The sequence below is a fragment of the Betta splendens genome, chromosome 5 (assembly GCF_900634795.4).
Source record: "Betta splendens chromosome 5, fBetSpl5.4, whole genome shotgun sequence".
Classification (NCBI taxonomy): domain Eukaryota; kingdom Metazoa; phylum Chordata; class Actinopteri; order Anabantiformes; family Osphronemidae; genus Betta; species Betta splendens.
In genome coordinates, this window is record NC_040885.2 from 3,128,886 (window position 1) to 3,148,040 (window position 19,155).

The 19,155-nt window shown below is 39.4% G+C and overlaps 1 protein-coding gene across 9 annotated transcripts in view; it reads left to right on the forward strand.

The window, feature by feature from the left end:
- The window catches only part of chl1b (cell adhesion molecule L1-like b), a 62,535-nt gene extending 45,001 nt beyond the window's left edge, over window positions 1-17,534 (forward strand). For 7 of the 9 annotated variants that reach the window (XM_029150605.3, XM_055508968.1, XM_055508966.1 and 4 more), the window contains 18 exons: window positions 615-755; window positions 1,472-1,583; window positions 1,717-1,883; window positions 1,982-2,147; window positions 2,247-2,371; window positions 2,725-2,826; window positions 3,046-3,243; window positions 3,442-3,512; window positions 4,261-4,483; window positions 4,902-5,017; window positions 5,249-5,453; window positions 5,586-5,708; window positions 8,979-9,158; window positions 10,121-10,150; window positions 10,821-10,892; window positions 14,141-14,272; window positions 15,014-15,086; window positions 16,028-17,534. In XM_029150605.3, the coding sequence (XP_029006438.1) occupies window positions 615-755; window positions 1,472-1,583; window positions 1,717-1,883; window positions 1,982-2,147; window positions 2,247-2,371; window positions 2,725-2,826; window positions 3,046-3,243; window positions 3,442-3,512; window positions 4,261-4,483; window positions 4,902-5,017; window positions 5,249-5,453; window positions 5,586-5,708; window positions 8,979-9,158; window positions 10,121-10,150; window positions 10,821-10,892; window positions 14,141-14,272; window positions 15,014-15,086; window positions 16,028-16,235 (2,444 nt within the window). In that variant the 3' untranslated portion in view covers window positions 16,236-17,534. The remainder of the gene's footprint in view (window positions 1-614; window positions 756-1,471; window positions 1,584-1,716; window positions 1,884-1,981; window positions 2,148-2,246; window positions 2,372-2,724; window positions 2,827-3,045; window positions 3,244-3,441; window positions 3,513-4,260; window positions 4,484-4,901; window positions 5,018-5,248; window positions 5,454-5,585; window positions 5,709-8,978; window positions 9,159-10,120; window positions 10,151-10,820; window positions 10,893-14,140; window positions 14,273-15,013; window positions 15,087-16,027) is intronic. The other 2 variants (XM_055508969.1, XM_029150612.3) reach the window with 2 other exon arrangements.
- The last annotated feature ends 1,621 nt before the right edge of the window (window positions 17,535-19,155 follow it).

The following is a 19,155-nucleotide window of genomic DNA, read 5'->3' on the forward strand; positions in this document are numbered from 1 at the left end:
TTGCTTTCCTAAAAAAATATTGATCTATATTGCATTGATCTATATTGCATTAACAATATATATATATATAGTAATATATATATATATATATATATTGCATTTAACAATATATATATATATAGTAATATATATATATATATATATATATATATATATATATATATATATATATATATATATATATATATTACTATATATATATATATCTATATATATATATATATTATATTACTATATATATATATTACTATATATATATATATTACTATATATATATTACTATATATATATTACTATATATATATAGTAAAATGCGTATACGCACACACACACACACACAAACACACACACACACACACACACACACACACACACACACACACACACACACACACACACACACACACACACACACACACACACACACACACACCACAAAACTATTGACATGATGCCTTCCCTAGCCCCTTACCCTAACCATAGAGGCAGACGTCTAACCTTTGCTGTAATCCGAACAAAAAACTCAATTCTAACCTAAGTGAATGTCCTCACTTGGAAAGGAAAATGTTTACACACACACACTGATTGTTGGATCGATTAATTATATATTACAGACTCGCCGGCAGCCAACAGGAGGGTGTTTGGTGACACCATTGTCTTACGTAAGGCTCAAGCATCTGACAGTGCTGTTTATCAGTGTGAGACCTCCAATAGGCACGGAACCCTCCTTTCCAATGCAAACATCATGATTATGAGTAAGTGTGACCCATCGTGACTTTCACTTTACTGAAAGGCAACTTTTACCATGTACACAGAAATAAAAAAACAGAGCCAAAGTTAAGTGTCAGGTGTCCAACTCTGCAGTGACACACTGAGAGACTGCTGACGGATGTGTCAGGCCAGAGCGCCGCTGCTGATGCTGATACTAGCATATGCCCATAAAGCAGTAAGGAGCAGTAAGGAGCCCTGGGAGGGAGAGCTGTCGACGAGCTCTCCGCTCTCTCATTCAAACCGGGGGTCCTCCCTGCGGAGCCACAAGCCTTGTTCCCTGCCATTTATATGCTAACAAGTTCTGCTTCAATTCCGCACTGATTCCAATGGCATAAGAAAAACATGTACTACTTTGCAAGTGCAGATAAAAAAAGCCCAGAAGACAAAAATATTGTTTTGCACAAGAGTGGGGAGTTGGCTCCTTTTGACACAGGAGTTAATGAGTCCCATTTGCTGCGTTTGTAAACAATTAGGGGAGACAAAACATATTATTTGGAGGATTTGGCTTTAACTGATAAGGTGCACACACTGGGCAAACTCATTATTGGATTGTTTTCTGCTTTAATTTTTATTTTACGTTTATATATTTATGACAATCTAACAGCTGTGTACATTTTTACCCATAGAAACCAACAATTAAATGCACACAAAGGACATGTTGCATAGATAGCTGATTAGACATTCTGCTTCATTATTTCAGATGTGCCGCCGATGATTTTAACGACAGACGGGGAGGAATACTCTGCTGTGGAGGGGAAGAGAGTGATGCTGCACTGTAACGTCTTCAGCTCTCCTCCCTCGGCGATCACTTGGTACGTTGACAGTGTGCTCCTGTCTCCCGTAGACCAGCAGAGAGCAGCAGATCTCAACTAGCTCCTGCACACGGTTTTTGTGCAGGCTGTGTTGTTGATTTGTGTTTTTGTTTTTTTATTCCATGAATCCTAGGAGCAGAGAAGACTCCACTGACTCTGTGGAGGGGCCGAGGTTTTCTGTTCATGACAATGGGACCCTGGAGATTTATCATGCAGAGAAAGACGATACGGGACAGTACACGTGTTTAGCTAAAAACATGGAGGGGACGTCTGCCATTGACGCCATGCTCTATGTGAAAGGTAAACTTCACATAGAGCATTTAGTATTTTAAAACCTGTTTGCTGTGGCTCGCAGGCCTTGAAATGTACTGTAACTAATGCTGTTCTGTCTGTTGAAGATCCCACTAGAATTGCCGTGGTCCCAGAGGACCAGCAGATCTTAATAGGTACCACGGCTCAACTCTCATGCCTGGCAGAGTACGACAAGTCCTTCAGCGATGACTTTGAGCTCCTCTGGGAAAAAGATGATATGGAGATAGCCCTCAACTACACTGAGAATTCAAGGTAGGATGCTTTGTTTTTGTTATTACAGCATTGACTGGTGGTTCATTTCACTTTTCCCTTTTATCAATCGATATTCCATCTTCATCTTTCTGTCAATAGATACTTTGCAGAGGATGGTATCCTTCAGATTTTTAATGTGAGCCACGCGGACCAGGGGGTGTACACCTGTGTGGTGAGAACCCCAGTGGACCACGATGCGGCTTCAGCGCTGCTCATAGTGTTGGGTGAGCTAATATATGAACAGTATTTCTACTCACTTGGCTCAAGAATCAGAGACCTCTGGCACTACATTAATGTATGACACATCCATGGATGGATCAATATGTCAGGAAGTCAAAGCATAGCGTGACCATGTGAACCACGGCTTTATCAGCGCAGTGCTGTGTCTGACAGCTCTCTGCTGAGAAACTGGTGACATCTAAGTCAAGACAGTGTGGCAGACTATGCAGGGATGCAATTTGTTCCTCATCCTCTGACTTTCAGTTGGATTGAAAATTTGTTCTCTTGGCCTTTTGTTGCTGAAGAGATTGATGTGTCAGTGATTTTTCCCTAGCCGTGTGGTTGTGATGATTTTCAGATGTCCCAGATGCACCGGAGGACCTGGTGCTGTCTGACCACAAGAGCAGAAGTGTGAAACTGAAATGGATCCCTGGGAAGGATCATAACAGCTCAGTCACAGGTAGAGCACCTGATTCTACTGTAGATCAAATAATGATACTAATATAACATATTGGCAACCTACTTTATGTAAATAGATTTGTTTGATACTGTCTTGTACAATGTGTATTTTTTTATTCATTCACCCGAATATTTATTATGATTAGAGAATACCCCAGCCCAGATCAGATGCTGCTCAGATAAGTTAGGGATCACTTCATCACCTTCTGCTTGTGAACAGAGTTTGTTGTTGAGTACGAAGAAAACCAGTGGGAACCAGGAAACTGGAAGGAGCTGCTCCGAGTACCTGGGAACCACAACTCGGCTGTCCTCAAACTCTATGGCCATGTCGACTATCGCTTCCGCGTGTTTGGAATCAACGCTGTTGGCAGGGGTCCTCCCAGTGAGCCCACAGAGAGATACAAACCTCCCCCAGCAGGTCTGATGCTTCCTTCCACACTTCATTATACATTCTGATGAGGCCCTCCAGGATCCTCAAAGGGCCACCGCGGTTGCTCCGTGAACTTTAAGAAACTCAGATCTGCATCATAATTGATTTCCACTCTTGTTGTAAATAGCTTGTCTTTTCGTGCCTTTTTGTAATGTCACTAAAATCTATATTTTTTCATCACTACAGCCCCCGACAAGAACCCTGAGAATATCAAAATCGAAGCTCATTTACCACATGAAATGGATATCAACTGGGAGGTGAGAGATGGGATATGATCGTTTATTGTATATTTCATTATCCAAATCTGGTGTGTGGACAACATTTGCATTGAGAAACATTCACATTCAGTAAAATTATTTTATTAAGTGTAAGAATTTCCTCAAAAGATTAATCAGAATTTTACTGAAATGTAAGAAATAGACATAACCTGCTGCACTTTTGATGTTTTATTCTGTGATTCTGATCTTTACCAAAGCCATTTCCTGTGATCGGCAGAAAGCTGCTCCTTTTCTTCAACTAGAAAAAAAAGGGCTGTGTGAAGGAAGGTTTCCTTTTAATGCCTGCAGTAATGTATTCAGCTTTGTTATAGAAAGATGAATACCTCCTTTATCTGATTGTCCTGTCATGGTAATGTAGCCCCTGATTCCTCGATTCATATGTTCTGCCATTGTTAATGATTTGCTTTTGTGGATAATGGTATCTCATTCTATTTCTCACAGTCCAACTTCTTCTTAAATCCTTTCTTCTCCAATGTTTTAGCAAGCCCTATATTAAAGAAAAGCCTTGTTGCCAGACCAGGTCAATTGTTTCAGTGTTTTATTTTATAGCGAGATAAAACTCTGTCAATGCTCCAAGCATAGTTCACTGGGCCCGCTTGTCATTTTAATTCCACAGAGGCAGTGACATTGAGTGAAGAAATACAACAAGTGTCTCTTGCAACTTGACATTTCTCTGTGAAACTCTCCACACAATGCTTTGTCTCTTTTTCTCTGTTCCTTTCTTTAGCCCTTGTTGCCCATTGAGCACAATGGTCCCGGTCTGGAGTATAGGGTGAGCTACAGGCGGCAGGACATTGGGGAAGACTGGAAGGAACACATGGTGAAGAGACACTCCTTTGTTGTGAAGAACACGCCCACCTTTGTGCCCTATGAGATCAAGATCCAGACAAGGAATCACCAGGGCTGGGGGCCCGAGCCCAAAATCGTGACCGGCTATTCGGGCGAGGACTGTGAGTAACACTCCTGTTTATAGTCTCAAACCTACAAAAAAACTTAACTATGCTATTTACATGATTCAGGACCTGGTGACAGTTCCTTGATAGGACTTGTCATTTTCTTGTTTCTCAGGAGCAGCGGTCTATTCAGATGTTTATACTTTATACTTTGTTTAGCCTTCTTCTGGACTTGCCCACAGGAGGTCACCTCAGGTCATGATCCTTGCTGTTGTGTTTACGTTTAGATGTGCTGACTTAGCTTTTTGGACCGTAGGAAGAGTCCTTCAGTGATACCAGTCCCTTTAAGTGTTAAATGGAGATAGCTGTTAAGTAATTTGTTCACTTCTGATGTAGAGTAATCACAGATGTTCCGCTCTGTTCTTTCTCGACTTACGTTCAGCTGCTGTAAATTCCGGCACATTTACTTTTGCAGTTCCCTCTGCTGTACCTGATGATGTAGCTGTAGAGGTGATGAACAGCTCCTTGGTCAAGGTTAGCTGGACGCTTGTACACAAGGACAAGCTAAATGGACATCTGGGAGGATACAGGGTAATATCTCAAAAACAGACGTTTGCTTTCACACTTTAAAAGGAACGGCCATTACCTTGCTCTAAACGTTTGCTCTTCTCACTTTCCCACATTCTGGTTACTCTACTCCACCGGCTCGTTGTTTTCCTGTTCATATCACCAAGGAATTATTACATAAACAAATAAATATTTATGTTACCTATGTCCTCTACACCTCTGTTAAGGCTGTCTCCATGTTCTTTGCTGATGCAGATAAACTGGTGGCGTCTGCGTAGTCTTGTGGACTCAAAGAAAAACCACGGAGACAAGCACACACTCACAGTCCCCGGGGACCGGAACCACGCCACGGTACCAGGACTCATGCCCTTCTCTGAGTACAGCCTCATCATGATGACCTTCAACGGGCGGGGCAATGGTCCCGGCAGCCATCCCGTCAACTTCAGAACCCCAGAGGGAGGTAGGATTGTGGAGAACCAACATAGAGAGTATTGATTCACAACTACTGAAGGGAAAATCTAATAATAGCCAAGGAAACTGGGTTGTTGAACACAAATGCTTACTATGTGTATTACCTCCTCTGCCTCCGCAGTCCCCGAGAAAAATCCTGCTTTCAGGGTCTCCGATGTACAGAAGCACACAGTCTCTCTGTCCTGGTCCCCGCCAGTGGAACCTAACGGGATTCTCACAGGCTACCTCCTTGAATATCAGCTCAGTACGTATCCTCACAGCAAAAGGCCAAAATAACTCAGAGGACATATTGATGTACCTATCTTGCCACAAGGTGATCTTTAAGCAGGCCACAGAAGAAAGCTCAGTTCTGATTTTTGTTCTTAACAATACTTAGAAGACTTACTTAGAAAGGTCAATAAATGTTTTGGATGCAGGAAATTAAATTCTCACTTTTAGCCACTCACTCAGGCCTTTAGTCCCACCTGTAGTTCAAAATTAAAATGATCCTTTTCAAAGAATATGTAATGTACAATTACTATCGCTTTAATAGGATAGAAACCATTTCATGGTGGTCTGCCAACCTGTGTGTCACAATGATAGCTTGACTGCTGCTTTGTTGACTTTGTGTCATGGTCTGTTGAGGTCAGTCTTTACTGACCCCATCCTTTCCATAAAGGACACATTCACTATAGCGCACAGACCCAGAGCATAGGATCACTGACCAAACAGTTACTACCGTAGCTTCCAAAAAAACATTTACAGGCTAAGAGAGTTTGATTTGGTGGCTGTAAAGCACAAGCAGGCCAAGTGCTATACAGAGAACATTTTTCTTGTGCTATGACAATAAAGTTAGACTCTTTGAAGTGTGACTTCCTTTGAAGAATGTCATGTGAGAAATGTTGACAATAATGCAGCTAGAGTTCAATATATTATTGGTGACACAAGAAGCATCTCGGTTTTGAAGGTTACACCCGTCCTCCCTTTCATCGAATTCACATCTAATACAGTAGGCTTCCTATAGATACTATAGGTTTCATGCCCCATTTAATGAAATGAAGAGTGCAAACAAACAAAAAAAAAAAAAAAAACACTGAATACTTTTTTTTGAAAAACCTGTTGATCGTTTTGTCAAGCGTCTGCCAAGATGGGGTCTTATCGAGAATTTAATTGAGCTGAACCCAAAGAATGAAGCTGGATACCTGAGAGTTGGCGCAAACACCTAACCTATTCAAATTGATTAAAGAACGATTATAACTGGTGAGAACAGAGGCTATTAGAATAAAGAAACAAGGCTATGAGTATCACGACATGGATTAATAAGCTCTCCAATTTCCAACGAAATTGCCCGTAGGTGTGAGTGTGAGTGGGTGTGTGTGTTAATGGTTGTCTGTCTCTGTGTTGCCCTGCGATGGGCTGGCGTCCAGGGTGTACCCTGCCTCTCGCAGTTAGGCTCCAGCACCCCCGTGACCCCGCATTAGGGAATAAGCGGCTTGGAAAATGGATGGATGGATGTAGGGGACTCTTGTGAGATGTGATATGAGGTGTAAAATCAGTGTAGGTAGGATGTTATTGATGCAATGTTTATGAATAATAGAAAAGTAAAATGTTTTAGTAATGTCTAAAAAGAAATGCACTTTTAGGATGAATATCTCAGTAAAGCAGAGGCTGCTGGAACTTCTAAACCTCATGAAATCATAGCACAATTGGTGAACATCAACTCAATAAAGGTTAGCTTCAATACAGTGAAGCAGGACCAAGTTATAACAACAGTCAAATGAGCTTAGAGGTTTCCAAGTGTGGACATTCTATATGTTTTTCCACCACTATTCACCTAAAAAAGCAATTAAAGTGATCAATATGTGCAAATAACACTTACCTATACCAATCTAAACATATGTGAAGGTGTTCATTTGTGTCCACTCTTTCCAAATCTGTTGCTGCACAGACGACTGGGGGGACAGGTGTCTGTGCAGCCATATCTCCGCCTAGCAACATCTGACTGTGGCCTGTGTAATACTAACTACTTGCTAGCGATTTATTGTATCATATCTTCATCTGTGTTTGATGTACATGAAGGACACTTATATAGTGTTGTAGCCCTCACTCTGCTGTTTAATTTGATTTTAGGCATGTCTATATTCATGCATTTAGTTTATCCAGAAAAACACTGTTTATCCTGTAAACTGTTTATCGGGGGGGAGTTTGATTTCTTGTGTGTTTTCGAACTGTGCCTTCACATAAAAGGTTTTAATTTAGACACAATTTAGACACAATTTATGGGATAAACTTTTTTGTACATTTTGGACCATTCTAAAATAGACTTTATTAATCCCACGATGGGGAAATTCTTTTGTTTGTAGCAGCAATGTAACATTAAACAAAACAGACAAAACAGGATAGAAACAAAAAAAAACAGTATTAACTGTGCAAGAAAAATAACACAAGGTGCTTACATAAATGTAGATTTAGAAAAAGCATATCGTGTATATTTACAGCCTTAATGGATAGCAGATGGATAGTTGAAAAACATATTAGACATCATATTACATTTTACACACAGTGTAAATTATGAGAGATATTGCACATTGGTATTATGCATTCTACCATGAAGACCAAGTATCCAACAGACATTTGACCTAATGGTAATGATTATTACCTTGACTTCAGCTCCTTCTGTTGTCCTGCTGCTCACTGTTACTGTAGGAGCCATAGTGATACTGTACAATAGGGGTGGAAGAGGCCTGTTCTTTATTATAGCCTGTTTTAGCATAATTTATGAAAAATATATCCAGCTTTTATTTGTGGAAACAAAACATTTGATTATGCTAGTGGATATAATGTGAAAAGAGAAACAGGCCAATACATTTGTTTCAGTCTTTGCTACCGGAGAGAAGTAGTAAAGGTCACCTCAACACCTGCTGTGTTTGTTGTTGTTGCAAAGAACATAAAAGCTACGTCCCCACCTACTGTGCTGCTTTATGTAGTAAGAATGGGATCCCAACACAATGTAGTGAGCACAGACAACAACTGCAGCACAAAGAAAGTTGGGCAGACATAATTGGTTTGTTTGTTAAATCCTAATATTCTTTAAATGGTTATTATTGTAGGACTACAACTGAGAAGTTTTTTATCTAAAGCCAAAAAGTAAAATAAATAAATAATGTGCAGGCCGAAACAGAATTGACTTTCAGTTATCAAAGTCAGAAATCTCACTGTCTGGCAACGTGTGGAAACCACAACAGACTCTAAAATAAACAGTATAACCTACAATCCTACCTATGCATGTGAAGAACTTTAATGTGGGTGGGTGCAGTTATCACCAGACGGGTGGTGCTCCAGTTGCTGGAGCAGTACATGATGGCGGCACTTTTGCACGGCTCGCACTCTGGCCAGAGTCACTGGTGGAGCCCAGACCAATTGGCTGTGTACATACTGGATGAAAAAACATAAAATTAAAAAAATGAATGAGGTCACCAATCAAGAAGAGTATACTAACCAGTAATTAATACTTCTTTGTCATTTTTACCTTTAGCCAATGACACAAATGAAGTGGGACCGCTACAGACCATAGACATTAGCAACCCTGACACCACCAAATGGATCCTGCGTGACTTGGAGCCGTTGAGCAGATACAACTTCAACCTGCGCTCCTGCACTATGGTGGGCTGTGGGCCCGTCGTCAGCAAGGAGTGCACGACAACCCTAGAAACAAGTAAGTGGTGTGTGTGTGTGTGTGTGTGTGTGTGTGTGTGTGTGTGTGTGTGTGTGTGTGTGTGTGTGTGTGTGTGTCTGGGGTTGAAGATGATGAGAATAAAGTTGAGATGCAGAATTGGTCCCAAAGCCATTGTATTATTTCAAACTGCCATTCAACAGCAGAATATGCAGAATATGATATATGCCTGGGCAGTCACGCTTTTCATATTTCCATGTAAGTAATTTTTGTGGATAAACAATTTCATTTGGGTTTAGTGGAGGTTTTCATTTGTCACTGTCATGAGATTGCAAGTGCTTATTGATTGGGCAGAGAGCTAGAGCCATAAAACAATCAGCTAAGAAGAGAACTGCTTTGGGCAGAAGGATCTGAAGTTGATTTGTGTAATCATGAAGGACGTGGCACATAAGTAATCATAATGAGACAAATTGTAGCATGTATGCTTTTCTTTTCAATTACTCACCATTTGCGGAGGATTAGGCTCCACACTTAGCTGACTGCAGCTCAAGCCAATCTTCTTTGAGGCTGCAGGCAGAGTTAGGAATGATTGGACAGGAAATGAAACAGGAAAGAGGCGTGGGCCCATATGGGTGTCAGTAAAACAAAATCGGAGTCTGTTTGGAAAAATGAAAGAATCACTGCAATCACAGAAGGAAAATTAACTTAAGCTTGTAGAGGTTTATTTGTATCCTTATCCAGAATCATGATCACAGAGATCTGCTCATTACGTACAGTACAGTATGTGTCGAGCTGTGCTGCAGATTAAGGCATTAAGGCAACTAGAGGTTTTAGAGATAACTCTGCTGTGTCTGTCTGTTTGTCAGTCTTGTTTCTGTTAGTCGTGCCTGCTTCACGGCTCTGAAGCTAATTTGCACTTGTCTTGTATTGTACGTGTGTGAATGAACAAACACCTGCTTAGTTTGTCCCGTCCATCTTTGTCTTTTCTTTTTTCCCTCGTGCAGCTTCCACAATGGCTTCCACTGTCGGCCCCAGTATGTAGATTTGTGTTTGCGTAGACACTGCGACCCTCCATTCCCTAACATGCTCTCAAATTCCGGTGTATGTCTAAAATTGCATGATAGAACCAGCTGGTCTCGACTCTTCAGTTCATCACACTTTATTTTCAAAATAAAGGTGCCGAACAATGTGCTTCATTGCAGATAATTGTTGATTGATAATTGTTTGCTGTTTGCCCTTGCCATCAGCAGAGAGCACTCTTTTGCCACCTTTCATTAGAAGAATGTGAACTTCTAAGATAAAGTTTGAGGCTTCTACTCTAATAGCAATGGAAATGAGCAACCTAATTGTGAATTCATATTAATCTTGGCTCATTAGCGACTGTAAACGAATATTGACTTTATCGTACAGCAGAAAACATGTTTAATTTAGGCTGAGGCAATAAGTGGCGCTTTAGGAGCCAAACTCATCCATCTGTTTTGTAATGATGCACAAAAAGAAGTTAAAAAAGTAAAACCCCTTCATCTGTTGTATTAAGCATACTAAAATGAGCTACTTCTGTACACCTGTACAAATTACTAATTTTCCTTCTGCTCAGAATAGAGTAGAATGTAAGCTAACAGTAGAATGTAGCGTCCCTGCCTTCCCCCAATCCCCACGGGTTCAATCCCAGTTATTAACCACAAAATGTGTCTTTCTTTCCAGGCAGGTCAGCTTCCCCCTCACCTCCAAGCACTTCAAAATCCAAAGTGACCAAACCCACTCGTTTCACAATAGGTAGAGCTGCAGCACATTCTGACACAACCAGCACTGATGCACAGTGCCAAACAAATGGCATGAGCAGAAACAATTTACAGTACTCACAAAAATGTACATCAAACATGTTCTGACCAAAAAATTTCAGTTAATGCATGGGAATTTCTGGTCTCATATTGGTCTCAACCTCTGTCAGAAAAACTGAGAAGTAAATTGATGCTACGTACTGTAAGTGATAGTAGTGTTTCCTTTGATAGTTTTCTTTCATTCCCAGAGCTAAAAACACAAGTTAACAACTCAGCTTTATGGTCTGTTAGAGGACAAGTGCAGGCTGATGAGAAAGCTGGTTTTAATTTCTCTGCTATACCACAGGGAAATCTGGGGTATTAGATCTATATCCTGACCAGACGGTGTAGGCGTAAAGTGCAGTCACGAGAACCGGACTAACTCTGTATGACTAATTGTCAATAACTGATTGGTCGGGCTTCACCCACCGCCTCCCCATACACAGCGGTTTATTGACCCAACAGTCACCTGACATTTCCATGTAGTCTTCAACTGGGTAAACAGCAAGACAAGAAGCTGTCCAGGACAGAGTCTGAGAAATGCAACAAGGGGAGGGATGTGCTGGGATGTGGGATGTGTGAGCTCAAGCTGCAGGGTTTTTCCAGGACACTGAGATAAGTGGATAAGTGGAAGGTGTTGAAAGCTCCTATATGAGAATGTTTACTGGCCTCTTCCTGTAAAAAAAGGGAAAATACAGCCCTTTGATTTTGAAAGGGGCTTCTTCCAAGGCATCAGCTTCCCACTGGGTGAGCAGCTGCTTTCTGCAGTACGTACTAGCAAGCTGAGAAACATGGTGACAAAATACAGCAGTTAGAATGTGGACATTTTCAGTTTGGGGACAGTTTAAAGGATTGCAATTACCATAGTTGCGGGCTAATCCATTGAAGTCAGAGGGTTTCATTTGCACTGGTAGACAGCCGCAGGTGTCCTTTTGTGCTAAATTATCACCTGAGCTAATATTTTAGACAAGTAATGTCAAAACTACTAATTATGTATGGGTTACTGCTTTTTTTTATCTTAAGTAAATTAAAGTAGGAACTGCGTAAAATGTCAAACTTAGGAAGCGGTTTGAGCTGCTAAGTGGAGTTTTGTGTTCCTGTGCTGTGTTTTGTGTCAGGAAATTCAATCGTACATTTTAGATTCAAAAGATTTTTTAATTAGAGTTCAGAGTGTTCTGATTTGTTTATAATTGGCACATGTATCAGGCAAAAAGAAAAGCATGTGGGGTATTAGTTGGTTGAAATTTGAGAGATTTGTAGACACAGCTGTGCAGCAAAAGCTCAGAGACTAATCAATTGAATAATGATGGTACTTTGAATTATAAATCCTAAATCTATATTAAAATCAATAATGCAACCAATCAATATTTGGTTCCTTATAAAAAATCAATGAGGGAATGTAATAAGAGCATTTGTTTTTTTCCTGCAATGATTATACAAGGAAGGACATGAAAGCATTAAAATCCTTAAACCTAATAAGAAAACAATTGTATGGACATTCATAAACAATTTTATATACTGCATACTGCACACTGCAGAATACTGCAGTACAGTACAGTAGATTCAAATATCTAAATGAGCAATTGAGCTTAGTGTTATTGGAAAGAAAATGTCTAAAATTACATGGAGATTGATGAAAATTAAACTAAATCTGTTTTCACATGTATAGTAGACTGCCTTGGGTGCAATTAAAGTCCAAAATGTAGTATTTAGTTTAGTTAGCCCTTTAAACCCCCCTGTGGGGTTCCAACAACAGGGAGTCCCCAAACCCTGTAGTAACGAATCTTCTACAGTATACAGTATGTGCAGCTATCCCAGGCATTCAATGATGATAATTTAGTTCAAAAAGTAAAACTACAAATTCTGATTGTTTTTGTTTTCAATATGTATTGACAAGTATTATTCAAATTTAAAACATTATACTGTAAATATTCTGAAGGACCTGCGTTCCAACATTAAGTCATTACAGTACTATACTATGGGATGCATTTTGGCCTATAATAAACATTTGCTACTCTAAATACCAGATTTAATCTAATTAAGATCCTGTGGGGAAAAGAGACAGCTGTAGTGACTACAGTAAGAGCAAATGTCACATAAATATATACAGTACACAAATAAGCACCTCAATACTGTATCAACACCTGCTTTGAAAACCCACTTTTCCCTTTAGGTATAGTATAATTAAACATTTTCTAGATGACTTACCAGCTGAAGGGAAGATGAAATAGCTTCCTGCACTGTGGTAATACTGTAATTTAAAAGGCATATGGTTTTAATTGTAATTCTCCCATTGAGGATTCTGGCTCTGCACATGCTCCATCTGTGCTTCAATCTCCATATGTGCATTAGTTTGCTCATGTTTGCTGACATTCATCCAACGTCTTCTTTCCCTCTATCAGATCTAATCGATGCCTCTTTTAAAGCAGCATTAGGAAACAGAGCAGCACACTGGCTTATTTCATAGAAAATTAAAAGAAACATCCTTTATCATCAAATGACATGTCTCCTGTCAGTCCATGATGGCTCTGAAGCCTTGTGTGAATTACTAACGTGCCATTTTTCTCCACCGGCCCAGTGCTTGTTGAATGTTAGCTCAATTTCTAGTGACAGCTTCACAAATACTGTATCAGCAGGAAAGAGGACAAACCAAGTTTTATATTGCATATATGATTATCCACAGGCTTTCTTCTAACTTTCTCACTACTGCATTGATGCAGTAAGTCATTCATCTTTAAGACTTCCCTCACCCTCAATGCCTCTGAATCCGGACCTGAATATCCTGCATGACTTATTCCCTACAGCTGTGTTGATAATGATACTATATATGAAGTTATGCTATGTTACTGTAAAATGAGCAAGTCCACAGGTGAAAAGGGAAACCAAAATAACCTAAGGAAGGGAAAACTAATTACCCTTAACATTGTGTCCTTGGGAAGTAACACAGCGTGTGTTCTTCTGCTGTGATTTAATTTAGCTGCGTGTACTTGCTTGAGAAATTACATTTGTACAGCATCCCTTACGTGATTAATTAGACAAGCGGGATTAGCTGTTTAATATTAATATTGGACCGCGTCAACCTTCAGTGGGCCTTGTCGCCTTTGACCTTCAAATTAGTTAGGCTCTGTCGATGTAAACATTCAATCAAGGGTCCTGATGAAAAGGCCAGGCGATGTCAAAGTCACTGCGTATTGTTCTCCTTAGGTCTGGCCAGCATCCATGGAGGAATATCCACCAAGGGCTGGTTTATCGGCCTTATGTGTGCCATCGCTCTCCTCACACTCATTGTGCTGATTGCCTGCTTTGTCAACAGAAATAAAGGAGGGAAGTATTCAGGTAGGTGCTCACTTGCTGTACAAGCACACATCCCCTTGCTCTGAATAGTAATTACTCCTGGAACATCATTATATTTTCATTCACTGTTTGTCAATAAAAGGCATAATTCATCCTCCAGTACGAGAACAATATGGAATTATGTTTTTTTTCCTTTTCATGCTTCAAATTTGAATTTAAATGTGTGAAGATAAAAGGTTTATTAGATGAGCAAATTAGAAAATAGGGTAAAGAACTGAAAATTGAGCATTTTTGTTGGAAAAACTGTGTCTGTGTCAAAGATTCAAATGCTGGACATGTTCAGGGTGGCAGTGATGACATTAGATCTGCAGTATATAAATATTATTGCTCATGTTGAGGACATAAGTCTTACTCAGCCTTACTATTCACAGCTAATGGCCATCGTGGTTGTTGTTCATTGTGTTCATCAGGACAAAAATAATAATTAAAATAGCCTGTCCTCATGTTTTGTAACTCACTGTTGTTTCCAGTTTTGATGAAGTTACACTTGTTCAAGGTTAACATATTTTTGTAGGTTCATATTTAGGCAAAGCATGTAAAGAAGTAACAATCTTTTCTAAAGCTTCCACTCATTCTTTTGTCCAGTGAGCAAGTGCAGAGAATAAGACATTCTGACTGTAACTTATTCAGACATCATTACAATACAAGTCAGGGGACACTAATCTTAATTGGCAGCGGTCTCTTGTGGAAATCACTGATATGTTCTCTTCGTTTTGTGAGCAGTAAAAGAAAAAGAAGATCTCCACCCAGACGTGGAATCCCAGGGCATGAATGATGACACATTTTGCGAATACAGGTAAGCGCAGGCCTCTGAGATTTCACCACCTTCCCCATTCACACACAACAGTGGATGCATGTCCCGCTAGTAGTCGCTTACATTACGTTCTCTTAGTAACTCTTACTGCATTTCTCCTCACGCTGAAAAGACAATCCAGCACGCACGAGGTTCACGCGGAACCTGACGATTCTGTTCAGGACATTTGATGGACTGAGTAACTGGGAAGTATGTGATAAACCGTGCTAACAACCCCCCGAGCTGTTTTTACACTAGTGTGTCGATGTGGTAGCTTCCTTTTATAGGACGTTGTGATCTTAGATACAGTAATGTGTTGTGTTAGCGTTTGTGATAAGCGCATCGTCGTTAAGGGAGCAGCAGTGCCGTGCAAATGTTGCCACATTCTGTCCAGATGGATCTAAATGCAGGCTGCCCAGCGCATAGCAGGGAACCAAACCCAATCAATTTATCTGAAAGCAGCTCATCTCCAGGGCAGTAATATCTGAATGTTTCATTTAACCTTTAATGGGCCAATTCATAACAGTGTAATACAGCTGAATTCATCATTGTAATTCCACAAGAATTGGCAGAATCTGCATATATATTTATTTATTTATTTACAGGTAAGCGCATCAGAAACGTATGTGTGTGTGTTATGTTCTCAGCCTCTGCTTCTGTGCTGTTTAATGTTCCCTTTTTATCCAGTTAAACATAAATACGCTGATGCACATATTGTTATTCTTAATTGCTGTTGTTAACATTAAATATTGACTCAGCATGTGCAGCTATGCGATTATTTCCTTTTGATTAGCCAGGACTAAATGCTAATGCCAATCACGGCAGCTCATTACACAGGCAGCTTTAGTTTGAGACGCCATCTACTGTATAATCCCCCAGTAAGCCACAGAGTGAAGCTCTGGGTAAAATGAGGTCATTCTACAGCCACTGTGCTTCTATTATAGTGACAATGACGAAAAACCACTAAAAGGCAGCCAGCACTCACTGAGCAGAGAGATCAAAGCAGGGGACAGCGGGGACAGTTTGGTGGACTACGGCGACGAGGACGTGCAGTTCAACGAGGATGGCTCCTTCATCGGCGAGTATGCCGGGCGAAAGAGGGAGAAGAGAGCATCTGCTGAGATCAAAGCCGCCGTTCAAACCTCAGCATGAGGAACAGAACTGTCGTTCTTTCTATTCCGAATACTGTTTTCATTAAACCTGCTGAGAGGAACAAATGAAATGGGAGAAAAGACATTGTTCACACTGTGCACAACTTTTTTGTGTCAAATCTAATGTGTCATTCCTACTGCACACTGCCATCTTTATTTTTTAAAGCCCTGCAGAATGACCATTACTAAATCCTGTGTATATATAGTGTATATTCTATGTGTTGAGTGTCTTTTTTTGAATAATTATTATTACGCAAAAAATGTAGAGAGCTTGAACTTTTTATTCATTTCCATCACTTCAGCTGCAGAACTGTTTGTATAAATATCCCTTCCGGTTGCATATCATTATATGCAGCTGCGTATCTGACGTTGTCTTGTAGCAGACCACAGATGAGTTGAAATATCAAAATATTTTTCAACTGTTCAACAAATATTACTGACATTTTATATTTGAAATTGATTCATTAAATATGATATAAGATTTGTATAAACATTGATTATTAACTTATTTTTTCCAGTGGTTTTATATCTGACAAAATAACAATGAAATTTACATATCATTACACAACAAGCACTGATTTTAGAATCATGAATATCCCTTTGATGTTAGAGGAAATATTATTTAGTTTCTATGCCTTATTTAAGTGTATGTAGATCCATTATATAAATCTGAGGTATAGGACTGTGCTTGTAGCTGTCTCAAAACATTTTAAAAGAACATGTAGTTCAATACAGATATCCAGTTACAGTACCTGTAGTAGCAGCTATTGACATAACATAGAAACACAATTACAGTGAAAACCACTTTATAGACAACATACTACCACAGCTACAAGTTGCCTTTGTTTTTTTTAAACACGATATTTTGACATTTTTTCTTTTTTAAGTGTTGCAGGGTGGCACAAGTAACTGTAAGCTATTGAATACAGACCATGAGAATCCTACAATTCTCCTAATGTAGGATTCTTCAATAATTTCCACAAGATTATATACATTTGTAGTGTATGACTCCCAGGTTTTGACTATTGACTATGACTACCATTGTACTTTTAGAGCATGCTTCATGATGTATAACTGATTTGAAGCTGTGGGGTTGGTGGACTTCCCCTTTAAGAAGAAAAGCACATAACACCTGTGATGGATTCCAGACTTTTTGTAATTAAAACAGTCAGTCAGTATGTCGGTCAGCATTAACACTATTCTCTGAATACTTTTTTACGTTGTTTTGTAAAAAATCAGCCATGCATGTTGAAAATGTTAATTGGTGTTTTTGATGTCATTAAATTGCTTTACTTTCCTACATTCTGGTAATTGACTGACTACCTGTTTGGCCCCAGCTTCATTGACAGAAAATTACTTATCTTCACATGCTGCACCTAATAAACCCTCAAGTCTGAATGAATCTCTGCCTTCACATCCACTCAGTATTAAAGAGAGAAAGCAATGTCTGGTAAAGACAACCTAATTCACTCTGAACAAAATAAAAGCTATTCGACAAGTTCCTTTTGCTGTATGACTTTAACAAATGTTGTGTCGGGGTTAAATCTTTGTCTGAGGTGAGCATCTTGGGTAGAAATAAAAGGAATGTGCTCAGATGGGCACTGGATCAAGGAACAAGAGCAGTAATCATGTCTGCTGGAAGGCTGATGCCAGGGGATGAAGGGAGTCATTGCTTAGTTCACATCTACCTCACAACTACAGGAGGTTTGTCCTAGCTGTTGGGGCTTTGCTCCAACCACAAAAGGTTATATGTGACCTTTAATTGCTGATAATAAACCTTCTGGTACACACAAGACACACAGCTTTTATGCAGAATTGTGAACAGCTGTACTGTATGTGATTCTACACATGCACATACTGTACAGTACGGTTCCTCTGGGTAGCCTAAGAACATAGAGAAATCTGGTCAGGACAACTAACAAAAAACAAAATAAATTCAATTTACACAAATAGTTATTTCATTTATTTTTATCAGTACAACAAATTGTAAATTGAAAGTGTTTTTCAGCCTAAGAACTTGATCGACAAGGTACTGTAAAGGGGCATATACATGTAAACCTAAGCAGGAAGTAAAGGGTTAATTATATTGATTACAAATGTAGGTAGCATAGAACCTTCAATTAGTACACTTCTGGCACAGAAGAAAATATCCAAATATGGTAAAATTACATCATATAGCTTCACAGTTTAAATATTTGTGAATAATGCAAGACAAAGAAATAAAATCACATTGTGGCTGATAGATAGTAGATAATCACATGTGTGCTGAAGACACATGTGCCACCGTGCTATGGATTTCAATTACAGTCGATGGAGGGAGCAAAGACATGATTAGACCTGTGTTCATATGAGCTGAATTCAAAATATGTAAGATCATGCCAGTTTCAGGGAAAAGGGTGGTTTTTTGAATTTATTTCATAAACGAGAAGAAAAGGAAACATACAGTACATCCTGATACATTGCATCCTGTTACAAAGTAGCAGATCAAAGTCAAAGACAAACAGATATTACAACATAATTAAGCTTTTGTGTACAAGCAAGAAAAAAGCAAGTTTTAGTCCCTTTACTTATGGGAGCCAGTCCCTGTCAACACCATAACAGACATAAATAAAGCCATATAGAGACAAACTGGCCTCTAGCTATTTCAGAAATATAAAAAACTAGGACAACAGTGTTTGTGCTAAAATCAGTGTGGTATTTATTACATACCCTGCTCATATTATCATATTTATGTCCCTGTGTGTGTCCATTTTGGTATGTAATAAGGTGATAATATGCTGCATCTGATCTTGGATCTACTAAATATTATGACTTAACCATTGTATTTCAATCTACTACTAACTTTAAGTGTAAGATAAAAAACTACTTCCATGACATCATAGTAAAAGTGACTGAAATGATAAAAGGTTTTTAACATTTTA